This window comes from Dioscorea cayenensis, chromosome 10 (assembly GCF_009730915.1).
Source record: "Dioscorea cayenensis subsp. rotundata cultivar TDr96_F1 chromosome 10, TDr96_F1_v2_PseudoChromosome.rev07_lg8_w22 25.fasta, whole genome shotgun sequence".
Taxonomy (NCBI): Eukaryota; Viridiplantae; Streptophyta; class Magnoliopsida; order Dioscoreales; family Dioscoreaceae; genus Dioscorea; species Dioscorea cayenensis.
In genome coordinates this window covers 104,049-119,260 of record NC_052480.1, presented here as the reverse complement: position 1 = coordinate 119,260, position 15,212 = coordinate 104,049, and the positions used below count along the sequence as shown (strand labels likewise).

The 15,212-nt window shown below is 35.1% G+C and overlaps 4 protein-coding genes across 5 annotated transcripts; 2 read left to right on the top strand and 2 right to left on the bottom strand.

Annotated features, from left to right (window-relative positions):
- Nucleotides 1-4,037: 4,037 nt before the first annotated feature.
- On the bottom strand, nucleotides 4,038-5,002 carry LOC120270562. Its single transcript, XM_039277602.1, has 2 exons — nucleotides 4,820-5,002; nucleotides 4,038-4,689 (listed from the first exon to the last, which is right to left on the bottom strand). Exons 1-2 carry the CDS (start codon nucleotides 4,820-4,822, stop codon nucleotides 4,123-4,125), a joined length of 570 nt encoding a protein of 189 aa, XP_039133536.1. The 5' UTR covers nucleotides 4,823-5,002; the 3' UTR covers nucleotides 4,038-4,122.
- Nucleotides 5,003-5,757: 755 nt separating this feature from the next.
- LOC120270560 lies at nucleotides 5,758-7,155 on the top strand. Of its 2 annotated transcripts, XM_039277600.1 has the most exons (3): nucleotides 5,758-5,977; nucleotides 6,119-6,319; nucleotides 6,433-7,155. In XM_039277600.1, the coding sequence occupies exons 1-3, from the start codon at nucleotides 5,975-5,977 to the stop codon at nucleotides 7,021-7,023; spliced, it is 795 nt and encodes a 264-aa protein (XP_039133534.1). In that variant the 5' UTR covers nucleotides 5,758-5,974; the 3' UTR covers nucleotides 7,024-7,155. The 2 variants fall into 2 exon arrangements, with proteins under 2 accessions (XP_039133534.1, XP_039133533.1); XM_039277599.1 differs by lacking the exon at nucleotides 5,758-5,977 and having other exon boundaries at nucleotides 6,024-6,319.
- Nucleotides 7,156-12,346: 5,191 nt separating this feature from the next.
- Nucleotides 12,347-13,511, top strand: LOC120270710 (putative uncharacterized protein DDB_G0274435). Its single transcript, XM_039277783.1, has 2 exons — nucleotides 12,347-12,680; nucleotides 13,426-13,511. The coding sequence occupies exons 1-2, from the start codon at nucleotides 12,347-12,349 to the stop codon at nucleotides 13,509-13,511; spliced, it is 420 nt and encodes a 139-aa protein (XP_039133717.1).
- LOC120270561 lies at nucleotides 13,304-14,394 on the bottom strand. Its single transcript, XM_039277601.1, has 2 exons — nucleotides 14,255-14,394; nucleotides 13,304-14,128 (listed from the first exon to the last, which is right to left on the bottom strand). Exons 1-2 carry the CDS (start codon nucleotides 14,255-14,257, stop codon nucleotides 13,562-13,564), a joined length of 570 nt encoding a protein of 189 aa, XP_039133535.1. The 5' UTR covers nucleotides 14,258-14,394; the 3' UTR covers nucleotides 13,304-13,561.
- Nucleotides 14,395-15,212: the final 818 nt, after the last annotated feature.

The window sequence follows — 15,212 nt, the reverse complement described above, 5'->3', positions numbered from 1 at the left end:
ATATTAAATAACATTATTAAATTAGATTATATATATATATCGAACGTTTTTGGTATTATTATTATTATTATCACCTAGTTTTTTTTTTTTGACTTATTATCAATAAAAAATATTAAGTGTTTCTTCTACCCAGAGTGGATGGTAATTTGTCCTCTCTTTTATTGTTGTTTTCATGTTTGTGTTAGTTTGTGTTCATTGAATATCTTTTGTTATGTGCTGTTTTTTTTAAATAATCCCTCATTTATCCATATTTATTTAAAAAAATTAAAATTAAAATTAAAATTAAAAAAAAGACTAATGGGGAATATATAGATGAAGAAGAGGATAGAACGTTGCTCTCAACCGTTGGATTTCAATCCAATGATCGTTCAATCAATTTCTGCACAGTAACTAAACAAATCTGAACCGTCCAATACTATTTTTCTACTAGATCAACACTAACGAAACTATAACCCAAACCAAAATTAATTAATCCAACTAACCTTTCATTATGTCTCACTATAGCAATTAATTTGGTACTGTACTCACACTGTGGAGGAACGTCCGTAGATGATATTTACCCTATATATATATATATATATATATATATATATCATATGGCACTCATTTTTTATTGAATAGCAATGAAGACAATGTGGAGGAAGAAGCAAGAAGCAGTTTTTAATAAATTGTGGTTTTTATCCACCTTATTCAAGAAGCAAGACGCAGAAGCAAGAAGCAGCAGCAGCCGCCTGGACAGAACAGAATTAAGTTAAAGAATTTAAGGGGCTACACATCAACAAATTACAAATACATAAAGATGACTCAACAAAGCAAAGCACGTACACGAAATGAAGGAAAAAAAGATAATTACTTACTGCAAGTATATATATATATATATATATAGATAATTCAACGCCTGACTATGTTCCCGGACACTCGGCCCTTGTTGTCCCTACCGGCCTGGTTCCCCACGCCCATGCGCACGCCGCCACGAGCACCACGGATATCATTGTTATAGATATCCATGAAGTTGTCCCTGCCCGCCGAGTTCCCAACGCCGATATCCAATGGGCTCGGTGTCATTGACTTTTTGGCTGGTGTATGTAGAACAGTTTTACAAGTATGCATCATCGTCATCACTTGGCAAGTGTCATTTCCTTTTATTTTCTCTGAGTCACTACTTGCCAACAAAGATTTTTAATGGTCACTTTTACCTTCCAATCATGGCACGTAGATTAAGTATATGAATTTCAACTATATATGGATGTAATTTATGGTGAATTTATGATCAGTACGTACTGGCAAATTATAAATTCATTTACCATATCTAGTCAAAGTTAGTGTGAATACAAATTACATGAGGATATTAAATGAAATGATGACAAAGACGTCTGAACAAACTCTGCGTTAGCTATAAATTAATTTAGATTATTTAAAGACCAGTGAGGAAATTGAGCTTCTTTTGGTCTTTTTATAATTATTTGAATCATTCAGACTCATGAAGAAATTGATTAAGGAAAGCAACCTAAGCAGAAGGTAATGCCATTGATTCAACACAGGCCAATTATGATTCTTATTGTACACAAACCTATTTCTGTTGTTAATTAAAAATGACCAACTACTATTTTAGACTTGCTACAACATTAAAATAAATATGGGTATAGTAGATAATCAAGATGCATTTCATCAATTTCAATATCCATGAGATCTGCTTCATTAATTCCCCACAACCTGAAGCATCTGCACTTGTCTAATTAAACTCTCTTTTTATGCTGTTATTTCTCATTAGCTCCTGTGATCCTTCTCTCCTTTCAAGAATGCTACAGCCACTACTCGAATACAAGAATAATTAATCTAAGGGGAATTAGAGAGTTTCAGTCTCACCTTTTCGGATTGTAAACTCTTTTATGTATCATTAACTATATATATATATGTTTGCTCTTTGGTGCGCCCTCCATTTCATTTGTAAACAAGTACAACATAAGAAGCACAATACAATAAAAATAATTGAGATACAATATAAATGCTTGTACTGTTTTATATTATATGTTCAATGGATATCACAAAAGGTTTTAGGTATTGTTTCCAATTTTTATTTGCACAAATACTGGTTTAAAAAAATTAGTAATAACAAACTCTTCCATTTCCTATTTTTGATTCTAGTGTTTCCGAAAAAAAGAAGTTGTTAGCAGCCTCTCAAAACTATGAGCAAAGCTCTCAAAAAAACATGAGAACATAGGCGGAATCACAGCGATGAGAAGGAATACATGGAAAGAGAAAGTGTGAAATTATTATAATACTTTTTGCTTTCCCGGTTGTCCTCTTTGTTTACTTGCTGTCCTCCTTATTTAATTGTATTTTTCTTTTTTGAGCTCTTCACTGTTGGTGAGAATTATTTGTTTTGTTTTTTTTTGTTGGTTATTTTTGGTGTCTTGTTTTTTTAATAAAAGTAGTAGTTTATCCATCTTTTTCAAAAAAAATATTATAATACATTACGTATTGTTTTATCCATCTTTTTGTGCTGTTTTTTTTAATAAAGTAGTAGTTTATCCATCTTTTTGTGCTGTTTTTTTTAATAAAGTAGTAGTCCTCCCATGTTTTTTTTTTTTTTTGATAAAATGTGGATAAACCACAAATTTATTAAAGAAAAACAACAGTACAAAGAGAAACATAGGAACGGGGAAATAGTCATCTCTCACCAAAGGTGAGGAAGTACAAAGAAGACGAATACAGTAAAAAGACAGACAGTGTATGGGAGCTTTAGAAGACGAGAGATGTCGTCCCCGACATCTCGAGCCTACTAAGACAAACAACATGATCACTCTACTCCATAGCGATTGTCGATGTCATGATCGCCAACCGAGGGTGGATTCTCTATTCGAGCGAGTTGAGTGAGCGTTTGATTTTCCGAGTTGCTTCATTGAGAGGTTCTCGATCAAACAATGGATTAAAAGAGTTGTATTGAAATATACCTCAAAATTTACAGTATCAACACTTACTTTAATAATGAGTTTCTTAACTTGTCTTGTATATGTACTCTTTATTCTCAATTTTTAAATAAATTTTAGGGAGGCTAGCAAACAAAGGATGCAGAACATGGGAATAAGGCTATTTCTCCACACCCAATTCCGCGACGACAAGACACATCAAACGTAGGCAACAGTGGTTGAGATTGACAAGGTGACAAATACAACTCCAAAAATTACTATCGATTGCCCACAGTCATGGATAGTGCTACAGTACTATAAGGAGATATGCATGCCACTCATAAAGAATCTCACACCTTGGAGTGATATTGGATCATTTCACTTGAGTTCCTTGTGTTCCCAACCATGTAGTGACCCTGAGCCTTTTTCATCTAGGCTCGAGCCTTGTATTAATGTTGTAGTGTAGGAAAAAAAAAAAGAAAATAAGGTAAATATCTCACTTGGAGCTTTCTCAGCACCAAACTAAAAAAATCAAAAAAAATCATAGCTTTTAGTTCCTCGAGTGTAAAAGGAACCTTTAGAAGTAAAAGGTCAACCTGCACTTTATGTGAGAATTATCTAGCCTAGGATCAGGGAAAGTGATTACCTAGGACTTCTACCAGTGCAAGGTCTAAGTTTGGAGAATGTTATTGCCGTCAAATCCATACCTAGGCATTGCAGATTAGCAAACCCTAACAAATGGGCAAGCTAATTATATGATACAAAGAACTAATGAAGCCACACTTAGGTGGAATCAGATTGGTCATTAGTTACCAAACAGGGGCGAAAGAGAGGAAGGGTTGCTCAGTGAGGTCGATATGATGAATTAATTAACATGTGAGAACAATGAGGCACTCTTTATTATTATAATAATAATAATTATTATTATTATTATTATTATTATTATTATCCCATCCTATTTTAGTTTTTGTACATATTATCCATAAAACGTCTTAAGTTAATAATTAATAAATAAATAACAATGGGAATATAAGACACTCTTTTTTATTGGATCATAATGAAGGCAAGCAACAGCCTAAAAAACAGGATGTAAAGAAAAAAACGACACAACAACAACAACAAATACACAAAGATTATTCAAGAAAGCAAAACACACGATCGAGCTAAATGAAGAAAACGATAAAGATGCAAGCACAAGCACGGATAGATAATTCTAACGCCTGACTATGTTCCCGGACACTCGGGCCTTGTTGTCCCTGCCGGCCTGGTTCCCCACGCCCATGCGAACTCCTCCCCGCGCGCCACGGATATCGTTGTTGTCGACATCCATGAAGTTGTCCCTGCCCGCCGTGTTCCCGACGCCAATATCCACATCGTCTTCAGCGCCCTCCACGTTGTTGCAGAAGACTCGCATGTCGTTGTCCCGACGTGCATCGTTGGCTGCTCCAACACGCACGTTGGTACCCCGGCGACCACCCGTCACGGTATTCCTATACACCTCCATGCGGCTGTCGCAGCCGGCGGTGTTGCCTACGCCCATATCGACGTTCACGTCGGCGTCCAAGACTCGGTTCTCGTAGATACGGGCATAGTTGTCACGGCCGGTGTCGTTACCTACACCCATGCGAACTCTACCACTACCCCTTATGATGTCATTGTCGGTGACATCTATTCCCAAGTCTCCGCATGCGCGGTTGTCAACCCCGACCTGGACGTCTCCCATGTAAGGGCAGCCCCTGACGCCGCAGGGCCGGTGGGGACGGCATGACCGGTCGCACTCCTGCAATCATAACACCATGCATGTTAATTAGAATCAATTACCAGCTGATATATATATATATATACATATATGTATCTGCAACTAATTAACCATATATATATATATATATGTAACAGAGAATCGGAGGTACCATATATCTTGGTTAATGATGATATGATGAGGTATGGATCAATAAGATGAGTTAATTTAGCTGTGGATTGCTTTAGAAGAGGAAGAAAGGATGAAGCTTATATATATAGGCACCCCCTGAATTCATGAAACCGAGCAGCTACCTTCATGATGAATAGATGGATGGCTGGTGCTTAATTGTGAACAGGTAGAGAGAGAAGGTCATCAAGTCAAGTCATTGTTTAAAATATTTTTACAAAAATATATATTCCAATTCGTTGGGCCCATGGTCGAAATTTCAATGGGCTCAATATCATTGACTTTTTGGCTGTACTAGCATAGTTTATTGTACATGTTAAACAGTTTTATAGCCATTTATCATCGTCATCATCGCCTAGCAAGTGCGACACCATGCCTTGACTCTCTGACTTACTACTTGCCAACCATGATATTTAGCTGTTACTTTTACCTTCCAATCTTGGTACATTGTAACCAGATTAAGCACATGAATTTTCACTACGGGTGCTGCTTATGGTGAATTTATTATTAGTACTGGCAAATTACAAATTGATTTACCAAGTATAGATCATCAATCCTCATTTAACCGTATCAAGTCAAAACTCATTCATTTAATCCAAAAAAAAAAAAAAAAGTTTACCTCGAGTGAATGAAATAATCTGTGTGAATAAAAACAAGATAACGATATTTAATGAAATGATGACAAAGGCATGTGAACCAACTATATCTTAGCTATAATAAGATCGACCTTGGGATTATTTAAAGACCAGTGAGTTTACTAATAAAGCATGGCCAAGAATCCTAAGCAGCTGAGCTTCTTTTGGTCTTTTTATAATTATTCGACACGGACCAATTCTGATTCTCATTGTATACAACCTATTTCTTTTGTTTATCTTCAACAGCAATAGAAACTAATTAAAAATGACCAACGACTATTAGACCTGCAGAAACATAATATAATAAATATGGGTAGATAAGATGCATTTCATCAAATTCAATCCATGAGATCTTTTGCATAAGTTCCCCACAACTTGAAGCCTTTGCACTTGTCCAATTGAGTTCTCACTTTCTTTTATACTATTGTTCCTCACTAGCTTTTGTGATCCTCGTCTCCTTTATACTTAAAAGGAATCGGAGAGTTTCACTCTAACCTTTTTCGATGGTAAACTCCTTTTATGTATATATCTTTAACTATATATATATATATATATATCTTTATTCTTGGTTGCACTCTGAATAATCAGTTTCTCAACTCGTCTCGTATATGTTTAAACGCTATCGAAAATTCATAATGGAACTTCAGGGAGGCAAGCAATCAAAGGAAGCAGAGCGCAGGAGCGAGACTAGTTCTCCAGACCCAGTTATTCCAAAGAAAAATGATGCAGAATCCCAAGCAACACCACCCAAGGAGCAGCTACAGACCAACGCGTCGTCAACGGCAGTAGCTACATCTCCTTTAGAGGCAGCGGTGCACGAAGAATCACAAGCCCAGGATAAGGGTCAGGTATATATATATATATATATATATATATCTCATCAAGAGCTAGTGAATGGAATTTACAATTATTCCGTGAATAGGTAACACAGACATGCTTAATTTCCCTCTGATTAACACAGCCAAACATAGTCCAAACTGAAGTGCACCAGCCTGATTTTAAACGAGCTTTACCACCGCCACCAGCTGGTATTGACAAATTTCCAAATGTCACGGGACCAGATACTTCAGCTTCAAGAAGACAGGATCAAAATCCACATAATTATAATAATAATAATGATGGTATCGTCCCACCTCAACAGAATTTCCATCAACCTGATCAACATGGCTGGGATCATATGGCAAGAAGAGATTCAAGGAGCAACTGGATGTTTGACCACAACTGCCCCTACCCCTACAACCGTGATCAGGAGTTTTACCCTGTGCCCCCTCATACCCATGGTGATCAGTACCATGGACAAGATCAGTATTGGCCTAGAAATGATCATATTGGCAGACAACACCCACTTAGAGATGGACGTGAATATCTTACTGATGATGCCATTCAAAATAGAGAGAAGCGGTCATCCTCATCTGGGGATAAACAGAGTGGCACTCTTGTTTATGATAACATTGTCATCTGTGAAGACCCATCCAAAGTGGTGATGGGAATAAGGAATTCCGCTGGTGGAAAAGTTGGTGGCAGGGTCAGTGGGAACCGTGTCATCAGATAGGCTCCTCTCCGCACCAGAATTTCTTCTGATGTTAAATTGTTGAAATTATATATTTTAAACAATGCATATGAGTCACTGTTGTAAATTTTCAATATTATATGAGAGGAGTTCCAATGAAAATTCAGTTTTTTTAATTTTCAGATATTTCATCAGTTTGAAAATAAAATAAAAAATCATCCCCACTAATTTTTCTTTTATTTTATCAAAATTGGATAAACCACAGTTTTATTAAAGAACTGAAAAAAAAGTACAAATAAAAACAAAGCAAACCAATACAAACACCCCAAGCAAAACAAAGGACAACACTATAAAAAAATTATTATTTTATTTTTTCACAAATTAAGAGATTGAGGGTTCAATGTTGTAGTTATATATATATATATATATACTTTTGATAAAAATGACAAGTGTCGCCTCTCAGGAGTTGTCAAAAAAACAAACACATACTAGTTAATGATCCCTACAAATTTACTATATATAGTTAGCTAATAAATGGGGCAATAATGACTTACCACCTGTATTCAAAATAATATATCAGAAAGTATAACCCTATGATAGTAAATCTCCACTACTATATAATCCTGGAAATGTGAAAATATGACTCATACAAAAAATCTAATAAATAGTGAATAAACAGTGATATACAATATTTTTACAGTATCAATACTGTTACAATATTTTATAAAGGGATTCAACTCTCTACCTCTTCACTCACGATCACATGCATTTTTATTTCGCTAGGCCCTTGTTTGACAGGTTTATTCATATTTATAATTAAGGTATATGACTAACCATATCACCAATCAACTAAATAGAAAAAAAAAATAGGAATTTTTTTCTCAGCTTTGAACTATTACTTAAAGGCATTTATATAGTATTGTAATGCAAAATGTAATAAAAATAGAGTTTTGACAAATTAAAAAATAAATCAAAAAATTTTGACAACCCACAACAACTATAGGTCCTGTACATAAATATAGCCCAGAATTTTTTTTTTTGCTTTCTGTTTTTTACAAAGGAAGTAATCATAACGTTTAATGACATGGGATTCAGGTTGCAAATCAACATCTATAATAAAAAATCTATTACTTTTATTATATCCAGGCATCCAGCAGAATTTAAACTCAAGCCTTTTAAATCCTCACACCAATATTTTTTTGTAGCGGAACCAATGTTGCTCGTTAAGCTATAAATTTTTTGTCCTGGACTATTAAAGTTGATCATTCGCAAGAACAAAATAATTATTATTTTTTTAGATTTTAATTTGACAATTCAAACTATTCTATATCTGATATTTGATTTATAACAATTCAAACTATTCTAAATCGGATACTTAACTTGTTCACAATAATGTATTGATAACAGGTTTAACGAAGACAATCCCTAAAACAAGAAGTCCTAGTAGAAGTGAAATTGTGTTAAAATATATGTATATAAATATTCCAAGTTTGTTCATGCTTAATTTACCTAAATTTTGTTTAAGATTTTAGTGCATCATGTGAGTTTTTGAGAAGAATTTAGAATTTATATAAAATCATTTCAGAATGTGTTGGTCGTGCATTTTAATCACTTCATCTCAAATCTCAACTGTAATTTTTTTTAAAAAATATATATATATATACTCATTTTGAAAGCTCAACCTAGAATGATGTTGCTGTCTTACCAATGAGCTCATCACTAGAGTTATTTTTTCAGAATATCTATTTAGAAAGAAATTATAAAATATTTATTAATTTCTTGTCTGTTCGCACGTCTTGTTTGTTTGTTTTTTTTATTTGCTAATAAATTCGTGATTTATCCAATTTATTCAAAAAAAAAAATTATTAATTATCTCAACTCTTTTTTCTGAATTCTAATTAAAAATTTAAAATTATTTTTTTCATTTGATTCTCTATATTAACTATGATTCAAAGAGACTCAAACAAAATATTGTATGACTACAATAAAACCAGCCTCAATTTCTTGTGTTGTTAATTTTGAAATAGATGGAAATACTTCTCCAACCACGGACCTGATTAAAGAGTCAAGACTCATGAATCTTGAATTTAATAAAAATGCCACATAGAATTTAATAAAAACCTCATTTAATCACTAGTTTTTGCCTATTTCTGCTTCTTATATATACTTGTATTTGTTTTTTAATATCTTTTTATATAGTTTATCTATTAATAATTGTAATAATAGCAATAACCTGAAATTTTTTTCCATTTATTCGCTTTTATCTTAAAACTTATCCTAAAATGTGTTATATCCACCTAATGTGTACATAGGTGCCTTGCCATTAACCCACCGATCTTTCCAAAACAGGGTCTCCGTTTCAGAATTAACTCCATGCAAAACACAACCTCTAAGAGCCGGCAGACAACTCAATGGTACTATAAGTGAGCTCTCGAGCTTCTTTGATACTGCTCCCTTCTCGGCTGATCTTGATATTCAGGCAATTAGCACGCGTATTAGGGGGTCTGTTGGTTGGGTGGGGGACAGAAAATGGTGGAGACTCACAGGAAATGGAACATTTACTGTGAAATCCTTTTATTATTTCCTGATTGATGGGGGGGTTCAGTGTCCGGTTGCGAGATTCTTCTGGCGTAATCTCTGTCCCAAAAAGATTACTGTCTTCAACTGGCTAGCGTGGAATGATCGTATTCTCACCCTTGAGAATTTAGAAAAGCGTAGATGCAACAAACTCCCTACGGCTACTTGCGTTTTATGTCATGCTGGCTTGGAAACGGTTGATCATCTCTTCCTGCATTGTGATTTTACAAAGCAGGTGTGGAGTCATTATGTGGAGATTTTGCGACTCCCGGAACCTCCCAGTTCTTTGAGTTTGATCTGGGGTTCTTGGAGATATTCAGTTAGACCTGCATGTAGGGATATGGGAGATCTTGTGGTCAAGGCTGTTGTGTGGAATATTTGGATTGCTAGAAATGATTGCATTTTTAATGCTACTTGCTTGTCTGCACATGCTCTTATGATTAAAATTGATCGTATGTTATCTGGGCGTGGTTCTCTACAGTGGCGGAGGGACCTAGAGAGAAGTTGGTGGAGTCTTGTGATGCCATCCGGCGCAGTCTAGACTTTTGCTTTCGGACCCTCAAGTGGAGGTGGATAGAGGGGTCTTCCCCCAACGAGGATGGAGGAGATATTCCTTCCGAGGAGGCGCAGATGCAATCCACGGGCTAGCTAGTTGCTCTCTCCGTGCCTCGCTGTGGCGGCCTGTTTTTTGTTGTGTTGTCCTGTTTTTCTCTTTTGGTTCTGTCCCTTTTGGTTTCTTGTGCCACTTCTTGTGGTTTGTCTCGAGCTCGCTTTTGTCCTCGCGGTTTGTTTGTGTGACGCTGTGGGTGTCTGCTTTTTTTGTACTTCGCTTTATGTTTCTTTCTAATTGAGTGGTTTATCCACCTTTTCAATCAAAAAGGTATTAAAGCAATGAATAATTCATCTTTTATCGGCAAAATCCCTTTAAGTGTCGCTTTGGTTTATGCGTTATATTACCACTAAAAATAATATGTGTAATTTTTTTGTTTTGGCTAACAAGACAATAATGTAGCTGGAATGTAATATAATATATAGCGTTTTAAATAAATGGAAATTTTTTTAATACAAATTTTTTTATTTTTAATATAATACTCTTTATCTAATTAATAAGTACTAAATATATCGAAATTAATAATATTTTGAAGTAAATATTAAAATTTAATATTATAAAAAAATAAATTTTAATTTAATATAGTTAATTTTTATTAATATTAATTAAGTCTAAATTTCCTTTTTAAAATAAATAAAATTTTAACTTATTTTTGAATTTTTAAAAGTTTATATTTTTGTCAGTGTGTGGTTTTTTCTTTCTTTTGTTGGTCGTCTGTTTTGTGTTGTGCCACTTCTTGTGATTTGTTCGGGTCTTTGGGGTTGTTTTTGTGCCTTGTTGTGTCTTTGTTGTTAAGACGTGTGGGTCCTTGTTCTTGTTCATTTTATTATTTCGAAGTGCTTTATCCACCTTTTCAAAAATATATATTTTTGAGATTTTATTGAATTTGAAGGATATGACAAGAAAAAAATTACATTCCATTGGAATCGTGAGATTGCCACATTTTCACACTTTCTGTATACATTGGCCACATTATTATATTATAAGATTATAATATTGTAGTTTTATATAACTAAATTGAGTAATATAAAATTATTTAGTTTACATTCCGAGGGTATTACCTCAATCAAATAGCCCTTTAAAATGTAAATTTTTTTTAAAAAAAAAATCTTTATTTTTTTTTGCTTAATTTTGAGTTAATTTTCCTAGCGGTTATTTAATGAGTTGTTTAAGTTATAAGAGAATATGTAAAATTTTGGAAGGAAATAAATCATTTAGAATATTAATTATGTTAACAAAAATGACAATTAACTTTTGGACAAGTTACAACTTAATTGAAGAACTTTAAAAATGATTTGGACTATAGAAAATTTGATATCAATTAAGAAAAGATTATGTGTCATTGAAAACTATTTTTCATTCATGTTGTCATTTATTTGAAAAATAAATGTGTTGTTTAAGGGGCACTTTATGCCTTGTGTTTTACTTTTAGTATTTTTTCCTCTTTAGTTATGTTTGCTCCATAACTAGTGAATTTTTTTGTAATTTTTTTCTGCCCCTCTTGGCAGCTATTACTTTGTTTTTTCTCCACTTTATAATAATAATAATTATTATAAATAAATAAATGTGCCATCCTAATCAGAATATTTTCATTGGCAATAAGCTTGTCTTCTATTGAGACAGTTTCCTGTTATTCTCTGTTTCAAGAACTTAATTCTCCCACTCCCAAAAAAGAAAGCATATGCTGAATTCTTTTCTAACTTTATTTCACATATCCACTAATTGAAATTCTTAATACGACATTTTGATGCAGCAGCCAACTTGGATGGCGAGGATGAAATTGTTCTTAGCAAAAACTCTAAAAAAAGTGGAGTAAAGGAAAATACTGCAGAAAAAGTGGGCAAGAAGAGATTGGATTCCATTCTTGAGATATTGTTAATCATAACTTGGCTATATCTATGCTTGCCACATTGACAAGCATAGAATAATCAAAGTCAAAAGATACATTGTGGCAAAGAAAAGGGATTCTTGATATATCAATTCAGAAGATCATGATAAAGAATTAAGACAAATTCTAAAAATGATTTTTGAATTTGTGAGTTTTTTTCTTTTTTTAATCATAGAGGATAATTTAGCTGTGCTCTGATTTTTATAAAAAGCCTTGCATACATGAGTTCTTGCGCTAATTAAGGGGTAGGCATTGCTTCAGTTTGGAAACACCTCCTGACTAACACGCCGATGTTCGCCTCATACCACCAGGTTGTAAGTGGCTATAGCTATTCCAGGCACCATCAAGGATACTCTGGGCACCATGGAGGATACTCCAGGCAGTATGGAGGAAGGAGAAAGGAGGCCTCAGAGACTGAGAGCAGTGAAAGTGAAGCTGAAGCTGCAGACTGCTTTGTGAGACCTCAGCAAAACAAAGGCAGAAGGAGATGCTATGATGAGAGTGACGATGAGGACTCTGAGACTGAAGATGAGTCTGATAATGATCTCTACGTGAAAGGGAACAACAAGTACCCAAGATCTCGGAGCCATCAATATCACAAGAACAAGTATGAGAGTGATGAAGGTGATGAGGAAGATGATGATGAGGATGAAGAGGAGGAGGAGGAGGAGGAAGAAGAAGAAGATGATGATGATGATGATGAAGAGGAGGAGTATTGTTCAAAACAGAGACAAAAGTGTAATGGTTGTTCTAGAAAGACTTCTGCAAGGAGGAAGTATGATGAAGAGAGAGAGGAGGCAGCTCGGATGTTCGGGCGACTAGCATTATCTCGTAATGGTGATCGGCAGGAGAAAAACAGTTCCTGCAGCTGCGATAATAACCGCAAGATTATGATCGTAAAGGACATGCATGTCCATATGTCTCATAACAGGATTAGGAACTTTGCTTGGAACAAGAAGGAGAAAATCAGCAAGGGTCGGCATTAATTAGCTGCGTACATAGATCTCAGGCAAACTGAAGGTCTTGTAATTAACTGCGCGCCCTCTCTCTCTCTCTCTCTTTCTCAAATGTGTATCCTTGAAAATAATAAAAACTTTTAACTTTTTAGATTCATAAATCTTTTTCGGTTTGATGCAAAAAGGTACGTTTCAGCGCATATCTAGTATTAGTCTTCCAAATATATAAATAAATAAAACAAAGAGAGAATTAGAAGAAGAAGAAAAACTCGTAATTAGAATGCCCGAATGGATAACCCAACAACACACTGTTTCATTGAATCATAATTAAGACAATTAACCAGGACTCAGGAGGAAAAACAGAGCATGCAACTTTCCTTCCTCCCAAATGCAAACTCTTGTCTGTATTGCAGAGCAGGGGAAGAAAAGGACCACACAACAACAACAACAACAACAACAACAACAACAACAGATACATAAAAGTGATTACCCGAAATGAAGTAGAAGATAAGCTGCATGCAAACATATTTGTATAGGTATATTTATAATTCAACGCCTGACTATGTTCCCGGACACTCGGCCCCTGTTGTCCCTGCCGGCCTGGTTCCCAACGCCAATGCGCACACCGCCGCGCGCACCACGGACATCGTTGTTGTAGACTTCCATGAAGTTATCCCTGCCTGCAGAGTTCCCGGTGCCAATATCCACATCGTCCTCAGCGTCCTCGACGTTGTTGCAGAAGACACGCATTCTGTTATCCCCACATGCATCGTTGCCCGCCCCCACACGGACGTTGGCACCGTCACGCCCACCCCTCACAGTATTCCTGTAGACCTCCATGACGTTGTCTCGGCCTGCTCTGTTGCCTACGCCAATATCGGCATTCACGTTGGCATTGAGGATGCGGTTCTCGTATATACTGGCGCGGTTGTCACGGCCGGCATCGTTGCCTGCACCCAAGCGAGCTCTGCCACGTCCTCCAATGATATCATTGTCGGTGATGTCCATTTCAAAGTCTCTGCCTGCTTGGTTGTCCACTCCTACTTGGACATCCCCTGAGTAGGGGCAACCTGGAACGCAGCAGGGCCGGAAGGGACGGCATGATGGTGCGCACCTCTGCAATCATAACAACATAAATATTGATCAGTAGTACTTTTGGCAGTGAATATACATATATTCTATAAATTGATCAACTCCTGCACATAGAAAGAGAGATCAAGAACTAACTAGCTAGCTACGTACCATCTTGACAAGGATTAGTTTAGAAGTGATAACCGGAGAGAGAAAAACAGTGAAAACAAGAGTTGGGGGGCTGTTGAATGCTTTTCATAAGCAGACAGAGTCACAGAGGAGCTCATATATAGGCATCTGGGGACTGGGGGATTCATGAAATGGATCTTGACTGTTCAACTACTGCATCATACTAAGCGATGAGTGCGAACAAACTTTCAAAGTCTTTATAATATACATACGCGTGCATGTGTGATGAATGGTCTTTATTTATTGTTTTTTTATAAAAATAAATAAATCATAAATATATTAAAATTAATTAAAAAATAATATTTTAACAACCTTCAACAATGAATTGACAGACTTAGATCGAATTCCTAAATCAACTATTATATTACTTTGTAAATATTATAAAATAATATAATACTGTTTATTTATTGTTTATTGGTTCACTCATACATCACTATATGTATTTGTTCTTTTGATAATTTTTATGTGAGTAAAATAATTTTTTGTGATCAGACATTATTTTTTGATTTTTATTAAAAAAAGTTTTTTTTTAGAAATGGGAGACTGTGATAAGCATCATAATTTTCAATGGCATTATTAGGTCAAGTGGGAGAAATTAATGAAAAAGGTTTTTATTTTACAATCCTCGAGAATCCTTTGTTAGGGGGAAATATATATATATATATATGTATAAACAAAGACTGATTGATAGAATATGTTAATGCCTGACTAAGTCTACTTGTATATGGTCTTTTTTAAAAGCCTAGGAAATTATGATGTCGTAGCTAGCTAGTGGCGCATTATCAAGTCCAGAAGTCTTTTTATATAATTTCCTCTTAGTCATTTTTTAAAGAACAAATGGATCAGAAACTGTCGTTGCTTAAAAACCTTTGACAAGCAACTTCTTACTTTATTCGGGTGCCTTCTGATTTTATGTGGAAACATCCTCACCATGGGAACA